The sequence below is a fragment of the Accipiter gentilis genome, chromosome 25 (genome assembly GCF_929443795.1).
Source record: "Accipiter gentilis chromosome 25, bAccGen1.1, whole genome shotgun sequence".
NCBI lineage: Eukaryota > Metazoa > Chordata > Aves > Accipitriformes > Accipitridae > Astur > Astur gentilis.
Window position 1 is genome coordinate 22,383,337 of NC_064904.1, and position 23,588 is coordinate 22,406,924.

At 44.0% G+C, this 23,588-nt stretch overlaps 3 protein-coding genes and 1 non-coding gene across 8 annotated transcripts in view; 1 reads left to right on the forward strand and 3 right to left on the reverse strand.

The window, feature by feature from the left end:
* Positions 1-1,247, reverse strand: part of FANCM (FA complementation group M) — a 78,536-nt gene extending 77,289 nt beyond the window's left edge. The window contains exon 1 of the mRNA XM_049828455.1: positions 691-1,247. Within this exon, the coding sequence (XP_049684412.1) occupies positions 691-1,156 (466 nt within the window). The 5' untranslated portion in view covers positions 1,157-1,247. The remainder of the gene's footprint in view (positions 1-690) is intronic.
* Positions 1,248-1,386: 139 nt separating this feature from the next.
* On the forward strand, positions 1,387-6,625 carry FKBP3 (FKBP prolyl isomerase 3). Its single transcript, XM_049828425.1, has 7 exons — positions 1,387-1,550; positions 1,636-1,737; positions 1,824-1,931; positions 2,308-2,443; positions 3,425-3,492; positions 5,090-5,187; positions 6,087-6,625. Exons 1-7 carry the CDS (start codon positions 1,437-1,439, stop codon positions 6,139-6,141), a joined length of 681 nt encoding a protein of 226 aa, XP_049684382.1. The 5' UTR covers positions 1,387-1,436; the 3' UTR covers positions 6,142-6,625.
* Positions 6,626-7,038: 413 nt separating this feature from the next.
* Positions 7,039-23,497, reverse strand: PRPF39 (pre-mRNA processing factor 39). 5 transcript variants are annotated; one of them, XM_049828420.1, is made up of 15 exons: positions 23,402-23,497; positions 19,442-19,805; positions 19,049-19,174; positions 18,290-18,408; positions 17,614-17,781; positions 16,659-16,824; positions 15,894-16,001; positions 13,509-13,673; positions 13,065-13,191; positions 12,705-12,973; positions 11,891-12,075; positions 10,440-10,514; positions 9,719-9,839; positions 7,678-7,736; positions 7,039-7,326 (listed from the first exon to the last, which is right to left on the reverse strand). In XM_049828420.1, the coding sequence occupies exons 2-14, from the start codon at positions 19,769-19,771 to the stop codon at positions 7,686-7,688; spliced, it is 2,010 nt and encodes a 669-aa protein (XP_049684377.1). In that variant the 5' UTR covers positions 19,772-19,805; positions 23,402-23,497; the 3' UTR covers positions 7,039-7,326; positions 7,678-7,685. The 5 variants fall into 5 exon arrangements, with proteins under 5 accessions (XP_049684377.1, XP_049684376.1, XP_049684380.1 ...); XM_049828419.1 differs by having other exon boundaries at positions 7,039-7,736; XM_049828423.1 differs by lacking the exons at positions 19,442-19,805; positions 23,402-23,497 and adding exons at positions 18,536-18,698; positions 18,802-18,870 and having other exon boundaries at positions 7,039-7,736; positions 19,049-19,157.
* Positions 12,508-12,593, reverse strand: LOC126050756 (small nucleolar RNA SNORD127). The gene has a single exon (XR_007509645.1). It is a non-coding gene; the product is annotated as a small nucleolar RNA SNORD127 (small nucleolar RNA).
* Positions 23,498-23,588: the final 91 nt, after the last annotated feature.

Below are 23,588 nucleotides of genomic sequence, written 5' to 3' on the forward strand. Positions count from 1 at the left end.
CCCTCCGGCCTTCTCGCTGGCTGGGCAGGAGAAGCTGAAAAATCCTTGATTTGGTATAAACACTACTTAGCAACAACTGAAAACATCAGTGTGTTATCAACATTCTTCACATACCTAACTCAAAAACATAACGCTAATACCAGCTACTAGGAAGACAATTAACTCTATCCCAGCTGAAACCGGGACACTCCCGCAGCCCTACACCTAATCTACACCATCGCTGACAACGGTTTGTGCTTAAAAGCGGGTTATGGATTCAGTCGTTAAGGCTATTACTTCAGTAAGCAGTAAACTGCAGTTCACGGGGTCTGCAAAAACTTTAAAGAAAAAAAAAAAGCGCCATTACTCTTTGGCTTAAGTTTCACACAGAGCATGTTTTCTGTGCAGACATTTACACCTCTGTGTGGAAATCCTAGGGCTCTGTGAACCACAAGGCTGCACACCAGAACTCCAGAAAACACGTTCCAGCGCTTCGTGACCCTTTATATGGGTGACCTGGGGTTTTAACTATTGCAGAACTTAAAATTAACCCCTTAAAAAGCTTATAGTCCTAAAAAAATACTTCCCCCCCCCCACGGGCTTTTCACGTTTCTTGCCCTTGCCTTTCAGCTAAGCAGCCGCAAGGTTTGCGGCTCCTCCGAGGCACCCCGGAGCGGAGCAGACCTGGCCCTGGCCCTGCCGCCACCCTACCTGTCATCTCGGCCATGTGCCGGGCCGGGATGCCCATAACGCGGGCGCAGGCTTCCATCTGCTGAGCCACCAGCGGCTTGGTAGGGGCGAGGAAGAGCACCTTGCCGGAGGGAAACCAGCGGTAGAAGTTGTACATGACGACAGCGGCCACGAAGGTTTTACCCAGCCCGGTGGGCAAACAGACCAGTGTGTTCCCCAACAAGGCGGCCTGGGCCATGCGCACCTGGTAGCCGCGCACCGGGTAGTTCGTGGGGTAGATCCAAATGGAGCCCGACGCCTCACAGAAACCCGCCACCGGGCTCGGGTAGGCTGCCACCGGGCTTGGGTCCGCCGCGGCCGCGGCCGCCACCAACAACAGGTCATCGTCTTCTTCTTCCTCCTCCTTCTTCTTCTTCTCCTCCTTCGCCGCCTTCCCGCTCGCCGCCCTCCAGGCCTGAGGTAAAGTCCGTTGCCGCCCGCCGCTCATCCTCCCTCAGGGCGCCGCCGCGCCGCGCGCCTCCCACCCGCTCTGAGGTAACACGCGCCACAGCGCGGCGCCCTCCATTTTCTCTCGCCGCCGCCGCTTGAAAACCCCGCGGGAGCCGCCGCAGCGGACGAAGGGGTGGGACGGGAGGCGGTGGCCGCCTCCCGTCCCACCCCTTCGTCCGCTGCGGCGGCTCCCGCGGGGCCGCCGGGAAGGCTGGGCGGTGCGTGAGGAGGAGGAGGCGGCGGCGGTGGTGGTGGTGGCGGCGGCGGCGGGCGGGAAAATGGCGGCGGCGACGGCGGGTCCGGCGCAGCCCTGGAGCGCTGAGGAGCTGCGGAGCGAGGCGCTGCCCAAGAAGGATATCATCAAGTTCCTCCAGGAGCACGCAGCCCAGGCGGTAAGGGGTGGGCGGTGTGTGTGGGGGGGTACGTGGGGAGAGCGGGGCGGTGTTTTTCTCTGCTACTCAGCGGCGTGTCTTGCAGTTCCTGGCGGAGCACAAGCTGCTGGGGCAGGTGAAGAACGTGGCGAAGACAGCGAATAAGGAGCAGCTCATCGCGGCCTACACGCAGCTTTTCCACACGCAGGTGCGGGGCCGGGGGCTGGAGGGGCCGGGGGCTGGAGGGGTGGGTGGGCAGCGGTTGACGGCTGCCGCCCCTCTCCCTCCCCTCAGCGGTTCAAGGGCACGGACGGCGCGGAGAAGGCAGCGGAGAAGGCGAAGCCCGCTAAGGTGGAGGAGGCCAAGGGGAAAGCGGCAAAGCCCGAGGAGGCCGTGGAGGAGGTCGGTGTGGCACCCCCCACCTCGCGTTGTTTGGGAGATCGCGTGGGGCAGCCGAATTAAGCGGGTCTTCTAAAACCTGGTTGCGGCAAGACGGCTGGTGTTCGTACCGTGCCTGAACCTTAAGCTGCTTCTGTAACTTGAATTAGCGATGAGCCCTGTGCATCAATCCCAAAGCTTCAGTCTTTGCGGAAAACTGCGCCCAGGCTGCTACGTTCTCCCCAAATATCACAGCTGTGCAATAACACAGGAACGTGCCATGCACTAGCGCTGCACGTGCTCGTTCGGTGCCTTGAACTAGGTGGTTGTTCGGTCTTGGATGCAGTTGCTCTGAGACTAGTTAATGCAGCAGTCATAACTCTGTTTTTTGTAAGCTTAGGGGCCGCCAAAGTATACAAAATCAATTTTAAAGAAGGGCGATAAAACCAACTTTCCGAAGAAAGGAGACACTGTTCATTGCTGGTATACAGGAAAACTACAGGATGGAACAGTCTTCGATACCAATATTCAAACAAGTAAGGTCATATATATACACCGTTTGGCTTTTGTTGCAAATGCACATGGAGGAAATTAGCCAGGCTCATTAAGCAACCTCGGGCAGGCATTTGCTCGTGGAAGGTGTGCATGGCGGGAGTCCTGACAAACTGCTTTTACCATCGTCCCATTGAGCTGACTGGGGGTGTCCCTGCAGCCTGCTCCTGGAGCCTGATTTTTCCATGAGGTAGTGCAGGGCAGTATTTTAGGACTGGCTGGTGTCAAGTGACACTGCTGCATCTTGCCAGACCTCACATTGGGCATTCTCCAGGCCATAGATAATGTGAAATGTGGGGATTTAAGCAGTGCTGAAACTACTTTGGAGGAAGGATGGTTCTTGCTCAGGGAGTTAACCTTATCTATGGAACTCGAGCACCAACAGCGTAGTCAGTGTCTCTAAAAAGACACATCTTGGTGTATTTCTATAATAAACTCTTAAATGTAGACGTGCTGGCATAAGAGTGATTTGAAGTAGTCTGGTGTACCGTATCCACTGCAGACAAGTCTGCTGGTATTTCTGTGACAGTTTCTCGATCAGAAGATTTAAGTATATGAAATTCTGAAATCCTAGAAATGCTTTTCCAGCAGTGATGTCACTGGAATACTGTCTGTGAGTCATCATACTTGTATGATATTGTATGTTACCTGTTGACTTTTTTTGCTTCACTAATGTATTTATGACTTGTACTATCAACTTTAGTAATTCAGAAATGAGTCTTTGAGGTTCACTGGATCAGCGTCTGAAAGATGCTCATCAACTTTAGCTCTTGGTGCAACTTGAACATTTAATAATGTTTTTAGTGCATAGCCCTAAATTTTCACCTCAAAATCTGATGGTGGGCTAAATATAATATTATAAGAAGAGGTATTATATAAAGCATGATCATAGCAGTAATTTTAGACAGAAGTATGGTATATTTTGGTGTGATGTTAAAGCAAAACAACATAAAACTGTCTTTCAGGTTCAAAGAAGAAAAAAGCAGCCAAACCTTTAAGTTTCAAAGTTGGCGTAGGAAAAGTAATCAGAGGTGTAAGTAAACTATTAATGACGTCCTCAGAATCCAAAAAGTTTCCATTCTGAAGGATTTATGACCGGGGTGCAAATTTTGAGCTGCTGTTCTTGTTTCTTGTGGAGGTAAAAAGGCAAGTTGAAAGTGTTTACATCCACATTACAGGATGTAATACTTATTCTTTACGGATGCATCCATCCATCTGCAGTGTCATTCCTCTCGTGAAGTAGTGTGTGGAAAACAGTGTAACAACTACGTGTTCCTCAGGACAAGCACAGCCTCTTGCACATCTCTGTCTAGTTCTTTGCACAATAGGCAAGGTTATCGGTTTCCCAGGGCGCTCTCAATCACTGCGTGCATTCAGTGTGCTTTCGTCCGTCAGAAGGTTGTTTTCTCTCAGGATCTTTTTTGTATTTGCCTCAGTGCCTCTTCACGCGTAGTTCAGTTCATCTGTTAATTCTGAACTGGATGCTGAAACTCCAAATTCCTCTGGCTGTCGTGTGCTGAAATGAGTTGCAGTTTGATGCTGTAACTCCTCTGCTTTGTCCAGCACCGAGAGCTGAAGTACTGCAGGTGGAAGCTGGGGGGGGCGAATATCTAGGTAGACTAAAAGCACTCAGTAGAAGAATCGAGTTTTCTGCACACCTGTCTGTTAGCTTACATCTTGAAGTCACAGGTGCTGGTGCAAACTTGTGTGGGGAGATACCAGCGTATGTGCACAGCAAATGAGGTGCTTAACTCTTACCTTGCTGCTGCTGAGCCACTGTTAAATTTGTGGCTGCCTGCAAATGTAAGGAGGATCTTGTGCTTACCTGACTTGAAAAAACAAAACAAACCCAACCCAGCATAATCTTCCATGCTGCTGCTGTGCAGGAAAAAGGCCTTTATGGGTAACAGGATTGGAACTGGGAAGGGGAAAATGTCCCTGGGCTTGTGGCCAGTACTGCAGAAGCAGCAGTCGCCTGGGTTTTTTCTTTAGTCTCTTGGCACAGCGCTCCTGTGTTTGTGTGGGTGCCAGATATCTTCCTTGAGCAGCTACACGACAGGAGCAGCAGCTGTTCATTGTGAAATGTTGGTACGGTGCTGAACTGAACACCGGCTTTGGGCAGCGCGAGCGAGTCTTGAAGAGGGACAAGTACTGAAGTAAAATTAGTCTTTAAGCATCAGCCTTAAATAAACGCTAATCCATTGATGCTGTGAAATGGTAAGGAAACATGAGGCAGAGAGAGACAAATCCCTTGGAATGGTGTCTGCAGTGGTCAGCTGTTCAACACCTTCTGAAACTCTGAATACTTGCTTAGAAATGAGCATGTTACTTCATGGGTTCACTAATGTCTTTACAACAGAGAAGCATGAACCTGCACTGCAAAGTACAGCACAGGCTAGTGTGGGTGCAGGGAACATCGGCCAAGGGGGAGTGTTTCCACAAATAGAAAGAATGTGAAACAACTGCATAGCGTACTCTGGGGTGGGCAAGCGTGCTGGAGAGAATGATGTGGCACTGCGCAGGTATTCATAGGAGCAAATGGGGAAAGCGTTATGACGTGCATTTTTTATTAAGCTCTCTAAGACTGCTGTGTTCTTTTGTTGTTTTTGTTTTGTTGTGTTTTTTTTTAGTGGGATGAAGCTCTCTTAACAATGAGTAAAGGAGAGAAGGCTCAACTGGAAATCGAACCTGAGTGGGCGTATGGCAAGAAAGGGCAGCCTGATGCCAAGTATCCTTCCACAACCAATTACTCATTAAGTAACTTGGAAATGCTTGCTGGAATAAAGTGCTTTATGGACAGGGATATAATGGCAGGAGCATTCACCTGTTACTCATAGCAGGCTTGGAACATTAACAATATAAAAAAAAATCCAGTGAACTTAATGGATGGATGCAATTGTCCATTTGTTTTGAAGAAAAGCTCCTGCGGGCAGTATTGCAGAGCATAACTTGCTATTGTTCTCTGCCTGCTTTTTTACTCCGGCTGCTTCCAAATGCTTATTCCTGCAGCACCAGTGGGGATGCTAAGTGGTGTAGTAGGGAGGTGGGAGGAGAAGTTCTGCTGCAACTGGAGAGACAGCAGCGAAATCTTGGCTAGAACTGGTCCTGGGATACCACTGAAATAGGGGACTGAGTGATCCTGCAGAGTGCCTTGGGCAGTCATGTTTTTTTACCAGTGCTTCCAGAGGAAGGGAAGCAGTGTTCTCTCTGGCTCGAATGCTATGTCATGCTAATTTAAAGGACTGTCTAGACAGTCTTCTTCCCTCTCTAGTACCGTAGGACAGTCTAACTTCCTCAGAGGGAGACCAGTGACCATGTCCCAAAAATGGGCAGGCGCTTGGCAGTTTGGGCGAGACTCAGCTGCTCATCTTTAGCGGAATGGGAGCAATGAAAAGCATGTCTTAGTAAAGGCGTATCTGCGGAACTGGTGCTGAACGTCTCATGACAACTCGAGTAGGACGGCGGCCGCGGTTCCATACTAAACCCAAGATGTTCAGACGGGTCAGTGAAATATAAAACTGACACATGAGAACAGGGAGAACAGGTGGTAACTTGCTTAACCCTGGCCCATGGGGTAAGGGGCAGTGGGGGTTCTGCTTTTGAAGCTTCCTTAACGTGCGCAAACAGGATTCCACCAAATGCAAAACTTTTCTTTGAAGTGGAATTGGTGGATATCGAATGAAATGAAGAGTTTCCTTCACTGCTGGGAATCCATTTATGATCAAGAAAGCTTCTGACAATGCAGTTTTGCTCTTGTAACTTCAGGATATAGTTACAACTGTGGCCTTGTATCGAAATCAAGTTTGTTCTCCCTGCTCCCCAACTGCTGTACAGTAACATACCACTAAAGAAAACATAGTTTATACATGCAAGTGACTTCACTTTCTTGTGTGTATACTCACCTTAACACTTCTTCTCCTACTATGGGGGAAAAATGGCATAGATCTCCAGCAAACTGTTAAAGGAATAGACCTATCGAGAAGGGCCAGGACTGTTTTTATTACCCCTTGCCATACTGTGTGATCATTGACTGAAAAGCAGCTACTTTGATACCCGGCTCAAGCCTTCACCAGTGTGCTTCTCTTTCAGCTTTATCTTTTGCAGAGCTGCTGAGTCTTACGACAGCACTCGCCCAACAATCTTAGTTAACCTAAAATATTAGAAGAGGAAAAAAATTACATTTGTATTCTAGGCATTGCCTAAGTTGGGGGCGGGGGGGAGGAAATTCCACTGCATTTCTCTTCTAAAGGTGTTTCATAGAAGTGTCAGGCACGATGCCCAGGCCCATCTTGAGGAGACCCGCCCGCACCCCACGCGTTCCTGAGGTGTTCCTGTACCACAGACACTGCAGTTTGAACAAAACCGGTGATGAACCGAGACTCTGCCGCTTTTACTCCTGGCTTGAACGAGGCAATCCAAGAAAGCTCAGAGAACTACTGAATTCCTTGCTTTTATTACAAAAATGGGAATGATCACTTTGATCAAAATGAAAAAAGTTTGCTCACACTGTGTACATGAAAAACTCTAAATACAAAAATCATCCCAAACACAGTTTGTGCTTTTTAGAAAAGAATGCAACATTTTGCACTGCATTTTAATTTTTGACCCCCACATAGAATAGAAAATACAGGTCGCAGCGTGCAAAGGCTGCCATCGTAATCTGAAGAGTTTCGATCGTAACCACATAAACAAAGGAGTCGGGGATTTGCTCGCTGGGGCATGGAAGAGATCTCATGGTAGAGCAGGTGGTGACGTTCCGGTTGGAGAGCAGAGCAGGAGAGGACAGCCTTACTCCTGAACTGCCAGCCTTCCCGACCTGCGCCGTTCCTGCAGCAGCCATGGCAGCCAACACGGGTCAGCAGAACAGCTTTGGGGAGAAAAAGAAACCAGAACAAAACCCCTACAGCTTTACTGATTAAATCTATGGCATCATTATGAGACCAAAAAAAAATTCTTCAGATATCTCCATAAATTAGTGCAGGGAATTAAAAAAAAATGCATTTATGGTAAACTAGAATTGTACAGAGATACCATTTATCAGTTACCGGCACACAAATCTTGCTTCACACATACCCTGTGAACATCAGCTCATTTCACATGCAAAAGACCAAAAAGCAGGTATTACAACAGTTCTTTCACATCCCTAATTTAGAAAAATATATATTTTTTTTTTTAATTCCATCTTTGTTGAAACTGTGGCACAGTGAACTTCACTCACTCTTCTGATCAAGTTGGATGGTAATACTGTCCATAATTCCATGCGTTCTGGTAATTGTACTAGAAAGAACAAACACAACAGATAACAGCATTAAGTCAGACTGCCCATGATCCACGAGGATACCTGACAGTGAGCTGTCTGTCCTTCCCAAAAGGCTCGGGTAAGGCTGCCCTTCTGTAACTGGGGCAGTTCTGGTGGCGGCCAGCATGGCAAGGTGCCCACATCCCACCCGCAACGTTCAGTACTCGGTACCCCTTTACCGAGGCTCCGCACGCAGCCCGTGCCTCGCTCTGGGTGGAACATACGAGGGTGTTCCTCTGCAGGGCCCAGTCCCAGGAACTCCCAACCGCCTGGAAGAGCACCGGGAAGTCAGCTTTGTTAGGGAGGTAACACTGACATGTGGTTCAGTCCAGGGTCAGAGCTACACCAAGGGTCAGCGCAGAGCCTGGTACCGTTGTGTGTTGTGTTTTTAGTCACTTAATAAACACACATGGGGTAAGTCTTCTGATAGAGAGGACAGCTCAGAGGTTCACTCTTGCTCCTCAGGTCCCTCTTTAGTACCTGCTCTGTGGCTCCATGTCACTCCCCTTTCAACAGACGCTCATAAGAGGGAGGAAAAAGGGAGGGAGCAGATGGTAAAGGAAGCTCAAACTGTCTGCGTTCTAGCTGCTCTCACAGCACACCCCACAAGATAGCAGAGCCTGAACAGACAGCTCAAGTGCCCCACCACTCCCTTTGAAGCCATGGGTTTGCAGCTAGCAGAAACCATCACTGAGGCAGTCCCCATGGTCTTGCTGCAACCAGCTGTACCCCAACTATCCCAGCTGAGCCTAGGTAGGTATTCAGCCGTGTAACATTCTCAGGGTAGCACAAACAAACATCTCCATTCCCTCAGAAAGCATTTCTGTCTGCTACTCTCAAGCAGACTGTGAAATGCACAGGAGGCAGACAGTGATGGAGTTTACCATGTCAACCACAGGGCTGAGATCTTCTCGACACTCCAAGTCTGCTGTTCACACGGTTCTGTGCCTGAAAACTTGGGGCGTTTTTCCTGGCCTAGTGCTGAGCAGTTTCCCCATGCTGGGTGAGACACCTTTCACTGCCTGACTTTGGAAAGAACGCTTGGCCTTGATGCGGGCACTTCTAAACCACAGGTACACAAGGACTGGTTTGTGTCCCATCTGCAAACACTGTTTTCAGGGGCTTGCTAGGCTCCTTGCAGTCTAAACCACAGTATTGATTAAACTGCTTCAGCAAAAGTTTCAGTTGGACCCTCTGCAACTCACAACTGAGAATAAGCAGCATTCCACGCCTGCAGCACAGCACTCTCGCCTCAGCTGAGGGGGCAGCGGCAGCACCCACCCTTACCAGTATTAATCTCACACAGTAAGGCAGGTGTTGAAGCTCTGATTTTACAGCCTGCTCCGTGGACAAGTCAGAGCACAAAAACGGACAGTCAGTCTAGAAGCAAGCAGAGCCTGTGCTGGAGGTTGCTGCTGCCACAAGCAGGAGGAGGAAACCAAGGTATGATATTACTGATTCACTCTTTAAGCCCCTGTAGGGGACAACATGAAATGCCACGCAGGAACAGCCCCCAAGACAAGCTGTTGTACAGGCTGGTTTGCATGCACTATATACCAGTGCAGCAGACCCATAATGAAACGTTAAAGGAGCTACAAGTTGGAGAAAGGAACTGTCAAAACGCGCAGTAAATTGGCAGCGCAAGGCGACCCTCCTGGGCAAAACATTTCAGCACATTACAGGTCTATTGCCCTTTGCCCACAATGGCCTTAACTGCTGTCACACACCCCTTCACATAAATGTCTAGCCACAAAACTGCTCATCTTGCTCCACACTAGAGAGAAATATTTTACACTTGTGTAACAGGCCAAAGAGGAATCAACAAAAACAGGAGCTAAATTTTTACTCCAAGCCTTCCTTGCCAACTGACATGGGCCATAGATAAACGTCACTGGGAAAACCATAACGTGCATATGTTCAGAACGCGCGTGTTGAAAGAAGTAACCAAGCATACACCTACCTGGTACCAGGCATTGTAGTTATACGCTGCCTGATTGACTTGCATGTCTCCATCCATCATCTGTGCTGATGCCAAAGTTGGATCATCTGTGAGCATTTTCTTTTCATCTGGCTCCTCTGATCTGTGAAGTTAATATATGCTTATAAATGGTATCTTGGATTAAATTCTGAGCGTGTCTTTGCATGAGAAATGTTATCATGGATAAGGTTAAGTAGTATTTTGAAACTTGGTGCCCTGTCCAAACAGAGTAACAATTTGATTTAGAAAAAGACAGTAGTATATTGTGCTTCAGAATGATAGTCTGGTTTTTAAATTGTTCTGGTGCTCAAACTGAGACAGCAAAAGCACGTTTCTGCTTAAGAGTACCAGTACTGTTTAGTTTTCCTGTGATACGTAATTCAAAATGTTATTTTCCAATAAATCTGTTTTCAAATATTTTAACCAACGGTATAACCCAATTTAGTTTGTACTTTAAGTGATTAAAAAACAGTGATTTTGTTCTTGCAAGCAGTAGGTTTAAAGCTGAAAAATATATGTATATATATTCATGAAGAAAAAAAAACCCCACAGACTGAGATTGTTCTCTGAACTAATTTTAAAGCATTTCCAAAAAGTGCTTTGTGTAGTGTAGTGTACAGTGCAATGTAGTACATGTTCCAGCTACCCCATACTGCATCATCTACCAAGTTAGTTTATACCCTCAGGTGAACAGACTTCTTACCCATTCTCTGCTCTCCTTTTTAAAGAATCCTGCTCCTTTAGAAGTGCTTGATGTTCATCATAGGCATCCAGAAGCCTGAAGGAGACAAAATGAAAGAAAGCTTTGCTCACCATTTTCATGTAAACATTTTAAACACATGAGCAACCATTTCACAATGTCTACTTGAAACTCTAAGAATACAAAAACATTCTAAAAAAACCTCAATCGTAATCAAATATTAATCAGTGATCTACCATGAACATGGGAAAGCCAAAAAACTTAATTTGATTCCACAAAGCATAGTGAAGAATTTTCTGTTAGCTCAGAAATTCCCAACTTGCTCAACTTCTATCACACTTTGGGCAGTTCTTTTATAAAGTTCCTTTATAAAGAAGTTTTCTAAAACTTATTTGTGATACAGCTGCTTCTTCCAGTGATTGCATTCCCTCAGCTGCCTGTTGATGCCACCCATAGCAGCCCTGATACTTCAGAATCAACATTTCTTTAAATACTGGCAACAGGTATTACACAAAATTACAACCACTCCAAAGTAGCACCTACAGCCTTCTCCCAGGCAACACGGGAAGAACAAGTACATTTAATGCAGCACAGAAGAGTCCTAGCTAGAATTCCCACAAATAGCTAAATACCATTTCATCTGTTGCATACCACAGTTTACAAAGTATCACATGAAAACTGCTTCTTCTGTCAATATTGCTCTTGGTGAAAACCATTTCTTGTACTTATTCTATGCTCTAGTATTATTTGGGAACTGAAAACCTCATTTTGTTTGCTCTATCTAGGATCCCAAACTTGCAAAGCTTGGCTGCCACTCAAGTTAGGATGGCCAGAGTCAGCAGAAACTAAGGACAGCTATTGTTAAAAAACATACAAAGCAGAAAAACTAACTCATGGTTAGTCCTTCAAAGTTAATTAGCTGCAAATGTAAATGAAAACTAGGGCTTGTTTTACAATAGAAAATTAAGAGAAAAAAAGTATATCTAGTATTTAATTAAAAAGTTGCACTTCTAGTATCTGATCCTCCCACATAAGTGTACAGCATTGTTAACACTTTAAACATAGAAAAAACAAATCAACGCAGATTTGAGCAGCAGCTCACAGGGTACCGAGTACCAGATTATACCTGTGTCACAAAAAACTTCACATTCTCTTTGAGGAACATCCTCTTTTATAAAATTTACCAAGAGAAAACGACAGTAAGAAGTTATGGGCAGCATAGTTTTGCTCCATGAGATGTCAGCTATTTCAGAAAAAAAAGGATAATTTTCTGAAATTATATTCCTATTTAAAAACAGGAAGCTGGTTTAGAAAAGCAGCCATCCCTCAACAGAGAACTGATGGCACAAAAGAAAAAAACTCAATGGATGCCACTAACCCTACCCCTTCCCTAGTGCTTCTACCAGCACTCTTGTGGTGACCCTAATTTGGCCATTGCACGGATTACATCTTACTTGTTTACATCAGAACCAAAATCTTCAAGAAATTCCACTTTTCGCTGAGAAAACGTAATCCTCATTTTTATAGACAATGCGCCATTGACAGCCTTATCAAAACAGCTCAAGATGTTTTCTTCATTTTGCTTGAGATCACCACTGTACTCCATTTCAAGTAAGTTGAGATACAGTTTTGTATTTTCCTGTGCAAAAGACATATTAGAAGTTGTACATCTGTCATGTTAGGCGTTTAATGTCGAATGTATAGCTACCAGATGGATACCAGAACGTTTAAATCATAAGTATATGCTAGAATAGTCAATAAAAAGATTTTCTCTTTACATTGGTCATCTTTGACCTGGCTTGTTTCACAAATATTAGAAGTGATCTAACACTACAAAACCAGATGTCACGCTTCGCTAGCAGTGAGCTAATAGTATTTGGAGTGCCAAATAGTTCTGTGGTTATACCAAAAAGTCTACAAGTACTACCTACGCAATCAATTTTGTTCGCCTTGAGATGTGAACATGCCTATAATATGTAAGATTCTAAAAAGGAAAAATGAAGGTATGAAGCACATTGTGATTCTGATTTAAAAAAAAAATGCAAACTTCCAGATTTGCAAGCTGCACATATGGCAACATCAGTTTAGAGGGACTGGTGTCTCCATGTAGTAATGAAACATTACATACAGTTACAATTCCTGTCATCATTGTTGCCATATTTTAAAAAAAGAAAAAAAAAAAAAAAGGTTCAGAAAGAGAGAAAAATACCAGGTTTTTTTGTTTGGTTTTGTTTTTTTTTTTAAATACAGCAAAGAGGGAACACATACTTTGTCAATTTCTATGGCTTCTGACAGCACTTTTCTTGCCTTTGGAAGATTTTTCTGTACTTTGAAGAGGTGTCGAGCTAATTTGATGGCGTAAAATGACGATTCACTAATTGATTTGGCATTCCTAACAGCATCTTCAAGCAGATGTTCAGCTTCTTCCATGTTTCCATGTCTGCGTTCTAGACTTACTCTTCGCAAGCGAATCATTGCTAGCCCTAAAATACACTCTTCGAATGTCTTCAAGATTCGTCTTGCTTCATCGATGTTGCCTAAAATACCAGTGAAGATGCTTTAAGATGAGACATCCAACAGCCTCTCAAAACCAGAATCCCTCCCAGCAAAAACTAATGTTGCTCTTACCCTGCTGCTCCTCAAAGGCAGCCCACAGCATGTGAACCATTGGTTTCTTAGGAAGATGTATCGTGCAAGCCCTGCTGTAGACATGCCTCACTCCTTCAATACTATGATTCTCCATGTATTTGGCATACTATAGTTGAAAACAGAGCAGAGATTGAAGAATTTAAAGCTTGTATTTGTCTTTAAAAACATGACAGAACGATAAAATTCTTTTGTTTAAACCCATTCAGCACCTTTATTGAACCACTAGACTAGTTTCTGTAAGGAAGGACGTAGAGAGGCAACGAAGTTGGCATATGCAGCAGTCAAATCTGGTTGCAAGCAGACCATCTCCTAATGCAACAGATATAGTTATATATGAACAACATTCCACAAGAGTACAAAAGGTTAGTCACTAGATCAATGTATGCAATCGGTAGGAGATAGGTGGTAAACCACTTCCCTTACCTTAATCCAGAAGTCCTCATAGAGGGCACATGAAATAACACATCTTTCAAAGAGGACCACAACTCGCTCATGAGTGCCATTTTCTATCTCAAATTCTAAGTACTCTTTCCAGTTTTTCAGCTGAATTTTCTCCAGAGGTTTTACATGAAAGTAAGGCCTCTTAATCTGCAAGAGTCACAGTATGGCAACTTACGACTAATAAGCATACCACCAAGTGGCATAAAAAAACCAAACCAAAAAAAACCAAAAAAAAACCCCCAACAAACCCACAAACCAAACAGCCACACACCTTTCAAGCAATACCATTTAAATAAACAGGACTTCAGAATGATACGTCATTAGCTATTCAAAGAAGTCTGCTGGGGTTACCCAAGTACCGATCTCAAGAGATTTTGCTGACAATTACATTCTAGGCTAGTAACTTGTTTTTTGAGAAAGCTTTTTAAAAGAGTGCAAGTGTTTACAGAAGCTGAGAAAGAACTCAGTGCAGTTAATCCCTTGCAAAGCTGCGGCCACAATGTAACAATGACATTGTAAACAACAATGAATACTGCCCACATACATACAACTCTAAAGAAATTACTGTTGTACTAACCCATATCCTACAAATTAAATTCAAAATTTGGTTGAGAATCATGACAAGACAGAACATTGAATTGAACTTCACATTCAATATTTACATTAAGCTGATTATTCCAAGAGCTAGCAAGATTGCATTTTTATTGATGACTACAAGAGGAGCTGGGTGGGACAGAGTTCAGCACAGAAAATTTAAACATTGTCTGAACTAAACATAGCAAGGTATCCTTCCAGAGATCTTTTGCTTTTTCTCTACAAATCTTTTATTTTACCTGATTATCTCTCCTGTACTGCCACTCCATCTCAGATACATACAAACGGATAAAGAACTTACAATAATTAAGCAGTAACATTCAATTCTTCAAGGCCAGGTTAAATTTAAAGCCAATTACCCCCTTCATGCTCCTCACTGAACTCTACTGTGGAACCCAATACTCTTTTTCCATTTTGACAAATTCACAGGTACATTGCTCCTGCTAAAATAACAGTAAAGCAGGTCTAAGCAGTCTCCATCACTTATGTGACATCTGTTGCCCATCTACCTCATTTCTGTCTGTTATAAAGATACATTTAACCTTGTATTTCAAACACCTCAGAGATCCAACACATTGGTATCTACAGAGCAGATATTTTTCTCTTCGTAGAAAAAGTACTGATTCTGGGCAGTAGCAAGAAAGGACACCCTCTTTCTTACACATTTTCTCTAGCGTGTCCACAGTTTTAGCATTCTCCCAAGTTTCAACAATTTGTAGCTTAGTTTCCGGAAGACCTATCCCCACATAACCATTTTCCACACTACATCAGCGTACTTCAGCCTTGCCTACTCTAGGGACACACTCTGCACGCTCTGCTTCCTTCTACTACAGGTAACCTGTATGAAAGCAACCCTGCGGCACGTAGGACTGCTATCAGCCCTGCAGGCTGCTGTGTAACAGAAAGGGTAACCCATCCGAGTTTGACTATGTTCGAGTCTATGGCGCTAGGACTGGCTAGGTACCATGTCCTGGAGTTCCTCCAGCTTATAAGGTATCTGGCCTGGTCCAACAAAGTGCAATAAGCAACATAACAGTTCTGACATCACTTAACCCATTAAGGAGTCTCTGTATCAAACAGCCGGGACAGATCTTCAATGTACTTTTAAAAAAGAAAGTAAGTTTAAAACAAGAACCATGTTATGCAATATGCTATTTGCCAGGAAGGAAAAAATAAAAAAAAAAAAAGACCGAGAATTAAAAAGTCAGGTTGTTTTTCAAAAAGTTCTATACTTGCAGTGATCAAACGATTAGTTTAATTAATTACTTTGAATATGTTATACATAGGAGCTGCATGTTATGATGGCTACTTTTGGAAAGTGAAAGTTAACTGATTGCAGGTGTAGGAGCGTAACATTAAAATACAAAAACATACAGATTTCATTCTCCTTTTAGGATAGGCTTACCTTTTCAATCAGAATTACCTTCATCCCCTTATTTTGCAATGCCCCAGATGCATAAGGCAGTAGTAACTTACATAGCATTTCATGCTTCTGTATTTAAAGTCTGCTTAGTAAACAATACACCATCTTGCCTCTCCAAATACTATTAAATAACAAAATAATTAAAGATTTTTTAACTCGTCAGATGACAAAGGTGACCTCACAAGTTGCCTTTTCACAAGAAAAAGAGCAGAGAAGTGAAACTGGATATTTGTTCAAAGCCCTGCAACAGCTTAAGTTGTAAGGCCTAACTGTTACTCAACATTCCTAGCTCCCAGTTTTATGTTCAAAACGCTTGCGCATGCTGCCTTACATAGAAAAAACAAACTTACCGCTTCTTCAAACGTCCACCTCTTACTGACTTCATGTTCATTGTGGTTAAACATTTCTTGATGAATCTCAATGATTCTGTGCCTCATGTTTTCTATCTCAGTGATTAGCTAAAACATAATTTTTAAAAATGTAACACAGGTAGATACCGTATCACCTTTGTAAATACATTTTATGACGACAATAACATGCATAAGTTAGAAGTATCAGAGATGCATTAAATGTTACCCTGAATAGTAGAAGGGACAGAATATTGCCCTGATGGTGCCTTGTCCCTTAGCACAACCCAACTGAATTGGTTTTCTATCTGAAGCTTTGCTCTTATGCTAAAGATGATTAAAGATGATTTTGGATCCAAGTCAAACTTGGTTTCAGTATGTATACATTTTCACAGTCAGCAATTCCTCTGGACAGTTCCAAGTTTTCATAGCCTTTGAAGGCTATGAACCTGCACCGACTGTTGCTGATGAAGAGCTTTCTTGGACCACAGTTCCTAATCTGTTAATCTGGAATAATTAATATTTATCCCTAACGTTTTTTACATCACTTCTCCAATTTTTTAACTCCATTTCTTTCATACCTATGAAAACACTGGAAAGGTATGTCCTGTAGGCAAAAGCAGTTATCACATGAGCCACAGAGCAATGATCTGCGAGAGAACTACTGAAACACCTCAGCTACAGCTGTACTAATTGTCTGCAAATAAATTAATCTGTCAGCCACAGAGTAAAGCAAGAAATGTCGACAAACATCCTCTGCATATGTACCTTGGCAGGGTCAGTTATGTCCTCAGTACCAGAGGGCAGGTCGTCTCCAGGTTGTGCATCCTCCCCGCTATGGCCATTCACAGATGCCAGCTCTCTGCGCAGCTGAACAAACTGCTCTGTAGTCAGAAGGTCCCGAGGCAAGTTGTTCTGTATATGTTCTTTAAACCTAAGAATAATTAGAAACAGGTCAACACAAATTTGATGTTTCATGTTGCAAAACTCTGCCTAACCAGAGCACAGTAATAAATCCTAGTGAGGTTCTGCATTACTTTATCAACCTAGAGCAACACTGAAAATGCAACTTCCAACAACATACACACAAAGCGCAACTTCTACTATCTATCAGACTTCAAACGCTTCACATTTCAAAGAGAAAGGAAAGGACAATGAACTTTGGTGGTGAAGACAGACCACTTGCCATGCATAATTGATGCCAAAGGACAAGGTCGATTTTGGAGGAAGATACTTTATTTCCAAACCCAAAAGATCTGTAGAAATTATGAGGAAGACTGGTGCATAACTTAACCAAGGTTTCTGGTTCCCTCTTAACCTCTCCGTATTAATGCAGAATTCTACTATCTAAAACTTAACCAAGTATTTCTCTTTAGTCAATTAAATTAGTCTTTCACCACATGTGAGCGTTGCGTGAGGAATTAAATTTTGAAACTGCTCAATCTGATTTTTCAAAGACATCCTCTCTTCTTCCTCACAATTCCAAGGCCTTCTTTTATTCCACAGAATTTGTGCATTTATCTAAAGCCAAATTTCTAAAACATGTATTAGTACTTTAAAACAACCAGTCAAACTCTATGGGTACATAAATAAGTAGATAAGTATATAAAACTAAGTAACTATTTCAAGTTCTTGTTGAGTGAACATTTTCACATTTACAGAATTAGGTTAGCGTGTGCTTAAGAAATTCATAGCATTAACTAAACCTTTGTTTTCTCTTTACCTCTGGAAGTGATGACTGTAGAGCTGCGTTGGAATTCCAAGGATACGGTCATAGATGGATGTAACTTCCCTTAGGTTTCCCTGTTCATTTTCCCAGTTTATATACATTTCCCATAGTCTGTCAGAACGGAAATCTGTCCCAGCAGCTAAGACTGCATGTTCATAGGCTCTGAAAAATGATATCATTTTACAGTTGTTTCTAGATGTGGTGACAGAACAAGGAAGAAAAGTTTGCGCTCTTATTTAAAGATTATGAGCATCCTCATTTACTTGCAACCACAGTTATATTCATTATTTAAATTCTGCAAAGTATTCTCTAGATATCTGTAGCAAGACCTCTAGAAATTCAGAAAGTTCGCACTCACTTTTTTTTTTCCTCCAGCACTACCACAACAGAACAAATAAAGACAACAGAAAAATCCACTTGCAGGAATGCAAGATATTAGGAAAATACACAGTCTCTAGCAACCTCCGAAGTCACAACTTTTGACCCTTGTACCACACCGTATTGCCTACCCCTTCTTAGGGAATTTGGCTCCATCATCTCTTAAAAGTCCTTAAAATAACTACAGGTTGTTATTAGCTTGCCCCTTAGCTTAAACATCTTAATCTGATTACACTGCTATGTAATTGTATGTGTGGGTCTCTTGTATTACTTAAGACTGCTTTCAACTTACCCTCGAATAGTACTGTTAGTTTCAGGATCAGTAGGGTCCAAGGTCTCCTTTAAGAAGTTTATATAATGTATCCAAAGATCAACACTAAGAGGAATTGCCTGCAGCCCTCTGCGATAAACCTATGAAGAGAACATGAACTGTACTTCAAATACTTAATGGTGTCCTAATAGAGAGGCAACACTGTGTTATCCGGTGAACCTTAGAAATACTAATTACTGGAATTTTGTTTAAATAATCTACCATTACCATTTGGGTGGAGGTTGGATAGAACATGGCAATGTTCTGATCTCCACGTGCAGAGTCTTGATCTTCAAAGCGCAGCGGTCCCTGCATTCTGACCAGGTTGTGTGGGCAGGCTTTGGGGTACAGACCATAGGGCACAGACCCATTAGAGCATCATTGACAGCGTCTGACCAAAAATGCAATAAGATGTAGCAATTGTGACCAGCAAACCAACTATATTGTTTTGAAAATGAGTAATAAATGTAAGTGACAGAAAAGCCCTGCCCTACTTGTTAAGCTGCAGTGTAATACAGAGGCTTGCACTGCAAAGCTTGACAAACTGTAGAGGTTTAACGCACCTGCCAACAAAGAGAAAAAACATTAGCTACAAATGCCACAGATGTGACAAGTGCAAACAAAATCCCTACAAACCTGACCATACATGGCAGGTACTGGCAGCCAAATGACTTGCAGTAGGTTAGTCATTATTTGGCTAACAGGACCAATGGCAATAGCCGCGCCCAGCTACCTACATACCTCATCAGATTGTTTAACGTTGTCATGCCGCTTTTCAAGGTCTGCATACTTTTTCCAATATCCATAGCAATATGGATAGTGTGTGAAAAACCTGTCAAATGCTTTCCTGGCAGCTGGTAAGTGGTTCTGCAAGAAATACACAACAAAAGCAATGAATCCTTTCCTTAAAAAAAAAATTCACGTTATTTTAAAAACAATAAATGTTTTAACATTTCCTTAAAAACGATTTTTCATTTTGTGACCTCTACTGATGACACTGGCAAGGGCAATTGTCTTAAAACAGCATCTATGAAAGCCTGATGTACAGTTCTAGATTTGTCACTGGAATACCCATGGCTTGTTTTGGTTTTCTTTATTTCTGGAAGGCTAGGGAAAAAGGGGGCATGTACTAACCTCCTGCTCTACATACTGTAGTAGATATACCCATCCTGTGAAATCCTGGGGATTGTCCTCTACTACTTTCCAGAACTTGTCAAAATCTGGAGGGAAGCAAGCCTCAATATCTGTTGTCTGCAAACTTTCAATATTTGGAATTTCACTCTCCTGTGTGTTCTCTTCGTTCAAGTCAGGGGTACTATCAGGTGATTGTTCCATCTCAGTTACACTCATAATTTCTGTACTGAAGTCCATCTGCTGTTCTTCTGTTGTCGTTTCAGCGGCATTGTCTGTGCTGTCATTGCTTACAGTCGGCTTCTCCTCCTCTGTATTATCTGCGTTCTCCATGGCTGAGGTTACTGCTGTTTTGTAGTACTAGATCCTGTGGAAATAAAAAAGATTCAGTATTCATGCAGTGAACATTCAAGTAGAACTTGGGCATGAATTATTAGCTAAGAGTCTCCCAAGTACTTCAGGCATCCGTGTATTCCACCACAGACCTCCATCAATTAGATCTGCTTCACTGTTGAGCTTAATTCACAATTTAAAAAAATGTTAATAGCAGTCATAAATTTTAACATCTGCACATACAAACCATTGTGGTTTTTCTAAAAAACTATCGCAAGTAGCTATCAAGGTATAACAGTGAACCAATACCGTTCTCCTGTATGAGTCTAGCGGATGTTTATGCCAAACAAATAATTACAGTCAAATTTATTCAATTTTCCTACTTAGTACAAATCAGTAACTTCTTTGCAAGACCAGCATATGTTAAAACGTACCCTCAGCGCCTAGCTGAACTGGCTTAAGCGATAACTTTGCAAAGAAAAGAATTACTATCAGCACTAGACTCAGTCCATATTAATGATGTCTATAGAAAACAACCAGCATCAGAAGGCCACAAAAAAAGTTTAGGCTAGCCCCTTACAAGCAGTCAAGGGCTCCCACACACAACTCAGGTGTCAGGTGCTTCCTCCTGCCCCTCAGGACAGACTCCATCTTCCTCCCACTTTTCATTTTGATCTTCCTGCCAAATGCTGCTGCCCAGCCCTACCCTCCTCCACAAAGGCCAGTCCAGCCTAACTTGGCTGCATGCTGCTCTGCCAAAGAGCAGCTGACCACAATTGATCTGGGCCTTCACCTCCTGAAGCATAGGCTAAGGCACTCAGCTGAACCTTCCCTACCCTCAAGCTACATCCTAATGACTAACAGGTTCTAGGCAATACAATACCCAGGCAGAATACAATAGCTCTTAGCTGTGAATCTATCTTGATGAAGAACAGGGCGAGACCATCATCCTCAAATGCACTGTAGCAACTGCCACTCCTGTTTCCCTTTGCTTCCCTTCAGAGAAGATGGCAAGTAAGTTTTGCATTTAAAAAAAAGTCCCCACACCCCACTCTATCTCCAGAATTCTTTCCCACTGTGTCCTGGTTTAACCCCAGCCAGCAACTAAGAACCATGCAGCTGCTCACTCACCTCCCCCCCACACCCAGTGGAATGGGGGAGAGAATTGGGGGGAAAAAAAGTAAAACTCGTGGGGTGAGAGAAGAACAGTTTAGTAGAACAGAAAAAAAGAAACTAATAATGACAATAGTAACACTAATAAAATTACAATAATAATAATAAAAGAATTGAAATGTACAAATGATGCACAATGCAATTGCTCACCACCCACCAACTGATGCCCAGTTAGTCCCCCAGCAGCGATCTGCCCCAGGCCGCTCCCTCCCCGCCCCCCCCCAGTTTATATACTGGGCATGACATCCCATGGTATGGAATACCCCTTTGGCCAGTTGGGGTCAGCTGTCCTGGCCGTGTCCCCTCCCAACTCCTTGTGCCCCTCCAGCCTTCTTGCTGGCTGGGCATCAGAAGCTGAAAAATCCTTGACTTAAGTCTAAACATTCCTTAGCAACAACTGAAAACATCAGTGTGTTATCAACATTCTTCTCATACTGAACCCAAAACAGAACACTATACCAGCTACTAGGAAGACAATTAACTCTATCCTGGCTGAAACCAGGACATACTGAAAGCCTGAAAAGAGAACAAAGAGACCACTTGCTTTCACTTTAACAAATATGTCGATAAGCCATCAGTAATATAGTGGAGGAAAAATTCTTGACAGAAAGGAGAAAAAAAAAAATCTATACCCTATCTTCAGCAGCGCCAACACGTGAGATAACAGTTCATGTTCTCCTAGGAGTTCACCAAGGCAAGTAACTTTGGTGTAGTGTTAAAAGGTCCACACAGTTTACTCCGCAAGTTTTCTAATAACTGTTTTTTAAAAGTAACTATTTCTATTCTCCATTGTATACATCAGCTGGCAATCATAAAAATACAATTTCTTTCCTTTAAGGTAAACTGTTCATAATTTTGCAACTTTATATGGTAACTGTTCATAAAAATGAACAGTTCATGCTATTTAAAAGTCACACGAACACGATGTGACTACACAGAGCACTATAGTGCTTTTGTTTTACAGGAAAAGAGGACGCTTGTGTAAGACAAGCAGTTTATTTCGTTAAAGACCAGTTCTTCCCCACACACTGGGGCACTCTAGAAAGCCTCCTTCAAAAGCTGGTTTCTTTAGTGAGTGTTGGAGATGCATCTTCGATATTGATTTTGAGAATAAACACAATCTATAAATTAAGAAATTAAATATCAAAGCAGTATCAGTACACCTTTACCAGTGCAACATACAGAAGATATCTGCATCATTAAAAACAGCTGCTACCATTCAGAGCTTACCTGTGTAAAGATTCTAAAATCAAGGCCAAAGAGGAGTGTGTCATGAGAACAGCAGGCCCAACACTTGATAAAAATAGCTTAAAGGATATTTACAGCTCTAAAATTTGAGAAAGCTAATACAATTGTTTTTAATCATGCAATAATTTATGACCTAAACTTATTCTGCCAGATATTTTCCCCCCTCTAGCTGATTCAGAAGATGTATTCCAGCTTAAAGAACAACTTCCCCAAATCTGGCTGTCTTCCAATAAGGAGGAGAGAAAAAAATAAAGAGGGAGAAGCGGTACAGGATCACCCCTGCACACAAGGTTTCAAACAGAAACTGAAAGTCTGTCTGACAGTTCGCTTCCAATTGAAGGAGTTCTAGAACACTCCCAGGGAACCAAGGCATATCCCAAACTCTTACAGTAACTGAACGTTACAGCCGACACAATCGACCCTGCCTGGTACCAAACAGTTGCCCGTCGATCCACGGAGCTACGAAGGCAGCACACACGAAGCTGATGCTTCAAGGACAGCCAACCTTGGAAGAGAGTAACTTAATTCCAGGAGTTTTTACATCTCTCCAGCGAAACAACTGGATATCAGGTAGCCACACGCACCAGCTATGAATAATTCACGTCAATATATATTTAGCCTGTTTCAATTAAGCGTTTCTCACATACACTACCTGCGTTTATAAATACGAATGAACTAATAGAAAACGCCTAGGAAAAAAACACAAACGGGCAGCACCACGGGATTCCAGGCCCCACCTCCCACCCCCCCACCACCCCCCCAAGCCCTAGGAAGAGCGTTTCACAACCCTCAGCAGCAGCTGCTCGAACCTCTCCGGGCAGGACGGCGCGGCCGCTGCCGGCCTGGCCCCTGCCCGCGGACTAACGCTCTCCTCTATTAAGCGACAGCCGCGGCCAGGCTGGTCTTCCGCAGAGCCCGATAACCGCTGCCCGGGGGGAACATCTGCAGGCGGCAGCGGGGCGGCTGTCACGGCAAGCGGAGAGCCCCAGGCACGGCGCCTCCTCCCCTCAGGCCGGCCCCGCCCGCCTCAGCCTCCCGCCGGCCCAGGCCCAGGCCCGTGCCCGGGCCCGGGCCCGGGCCCGGGCCCGGGGCCAGGCCCTTCCCCAGGCGAGGCGAGCCCCCCCACCCTCCCGGGGCCGATCGCGGTGCCCCGGTCTCCCGAGGAAAGGACCGCCCGGCCGCCCCGTCCCGTCCCCTCAGCGCCGATACCTGCCGCGGGGGACGGTGACCGCCAGCCCGCCGCGCGCCTGCCGCCGCCGGGCCCCAGGAAGAGCGAACCGCGCCTGCGCCCGACCCGCACCGCGCATGCGCCCGGGCGCCTTCCCGCCCATCCCGCCAAAATGGCGGCCCTCCCCCTTTTCCTTCTCTTCCCCCACCCCCTCAGGCAAGGAGGCGG

Excerpts from the sequence above, each read along its gene's own strand:
- FKBP3 (XM_049828425.1), top strand. The coding sequence starts at position 1,437 with ATGGCGGCGGCGACGGCGGGTCCGGCGCAGCCCTGGAGCGCTGAGGAG. Across the intron at positions 1,551-1,635 it reads AGGAGCACGCAGCCCAGGCG|TTCCTGGCGGAGCACAAGCT; the intron begins GTAAGGGGTGGG and ends CGTGTCTTGCAG. Across the intron at positions 1,738-1,823 it reads CGCAGCTTTTCCACACGCAG|CGGTTCAAGGGCACGGACGG; the intron begins GTGCGGGGCCGG and ends CCCTCCCCTCAG.
- PRPF39 (XM_049828420.1), bottom strand. The coding sequence starts at position 19,771 with ATGGAGAACGCAGATAATACAGAGGAGGAGAAGCCGACTGTAAGCAAT. Across the intron at positions 16,825-17,613 it reads TACAGTCATCACTTCCAGAG|GTTTAAAGAACATATACAGA; the intron begins GTAAAGAGAAAA and ends AATTATTCTTAG. Across the intron at positions 12,974-13,064 it reads TGCCTTTGAGGAGCAGCAGG|GCAACATCGATGAAGCAAGA; the intron begins GTAAGAGCAACA and ends CTGGTATTTTAG.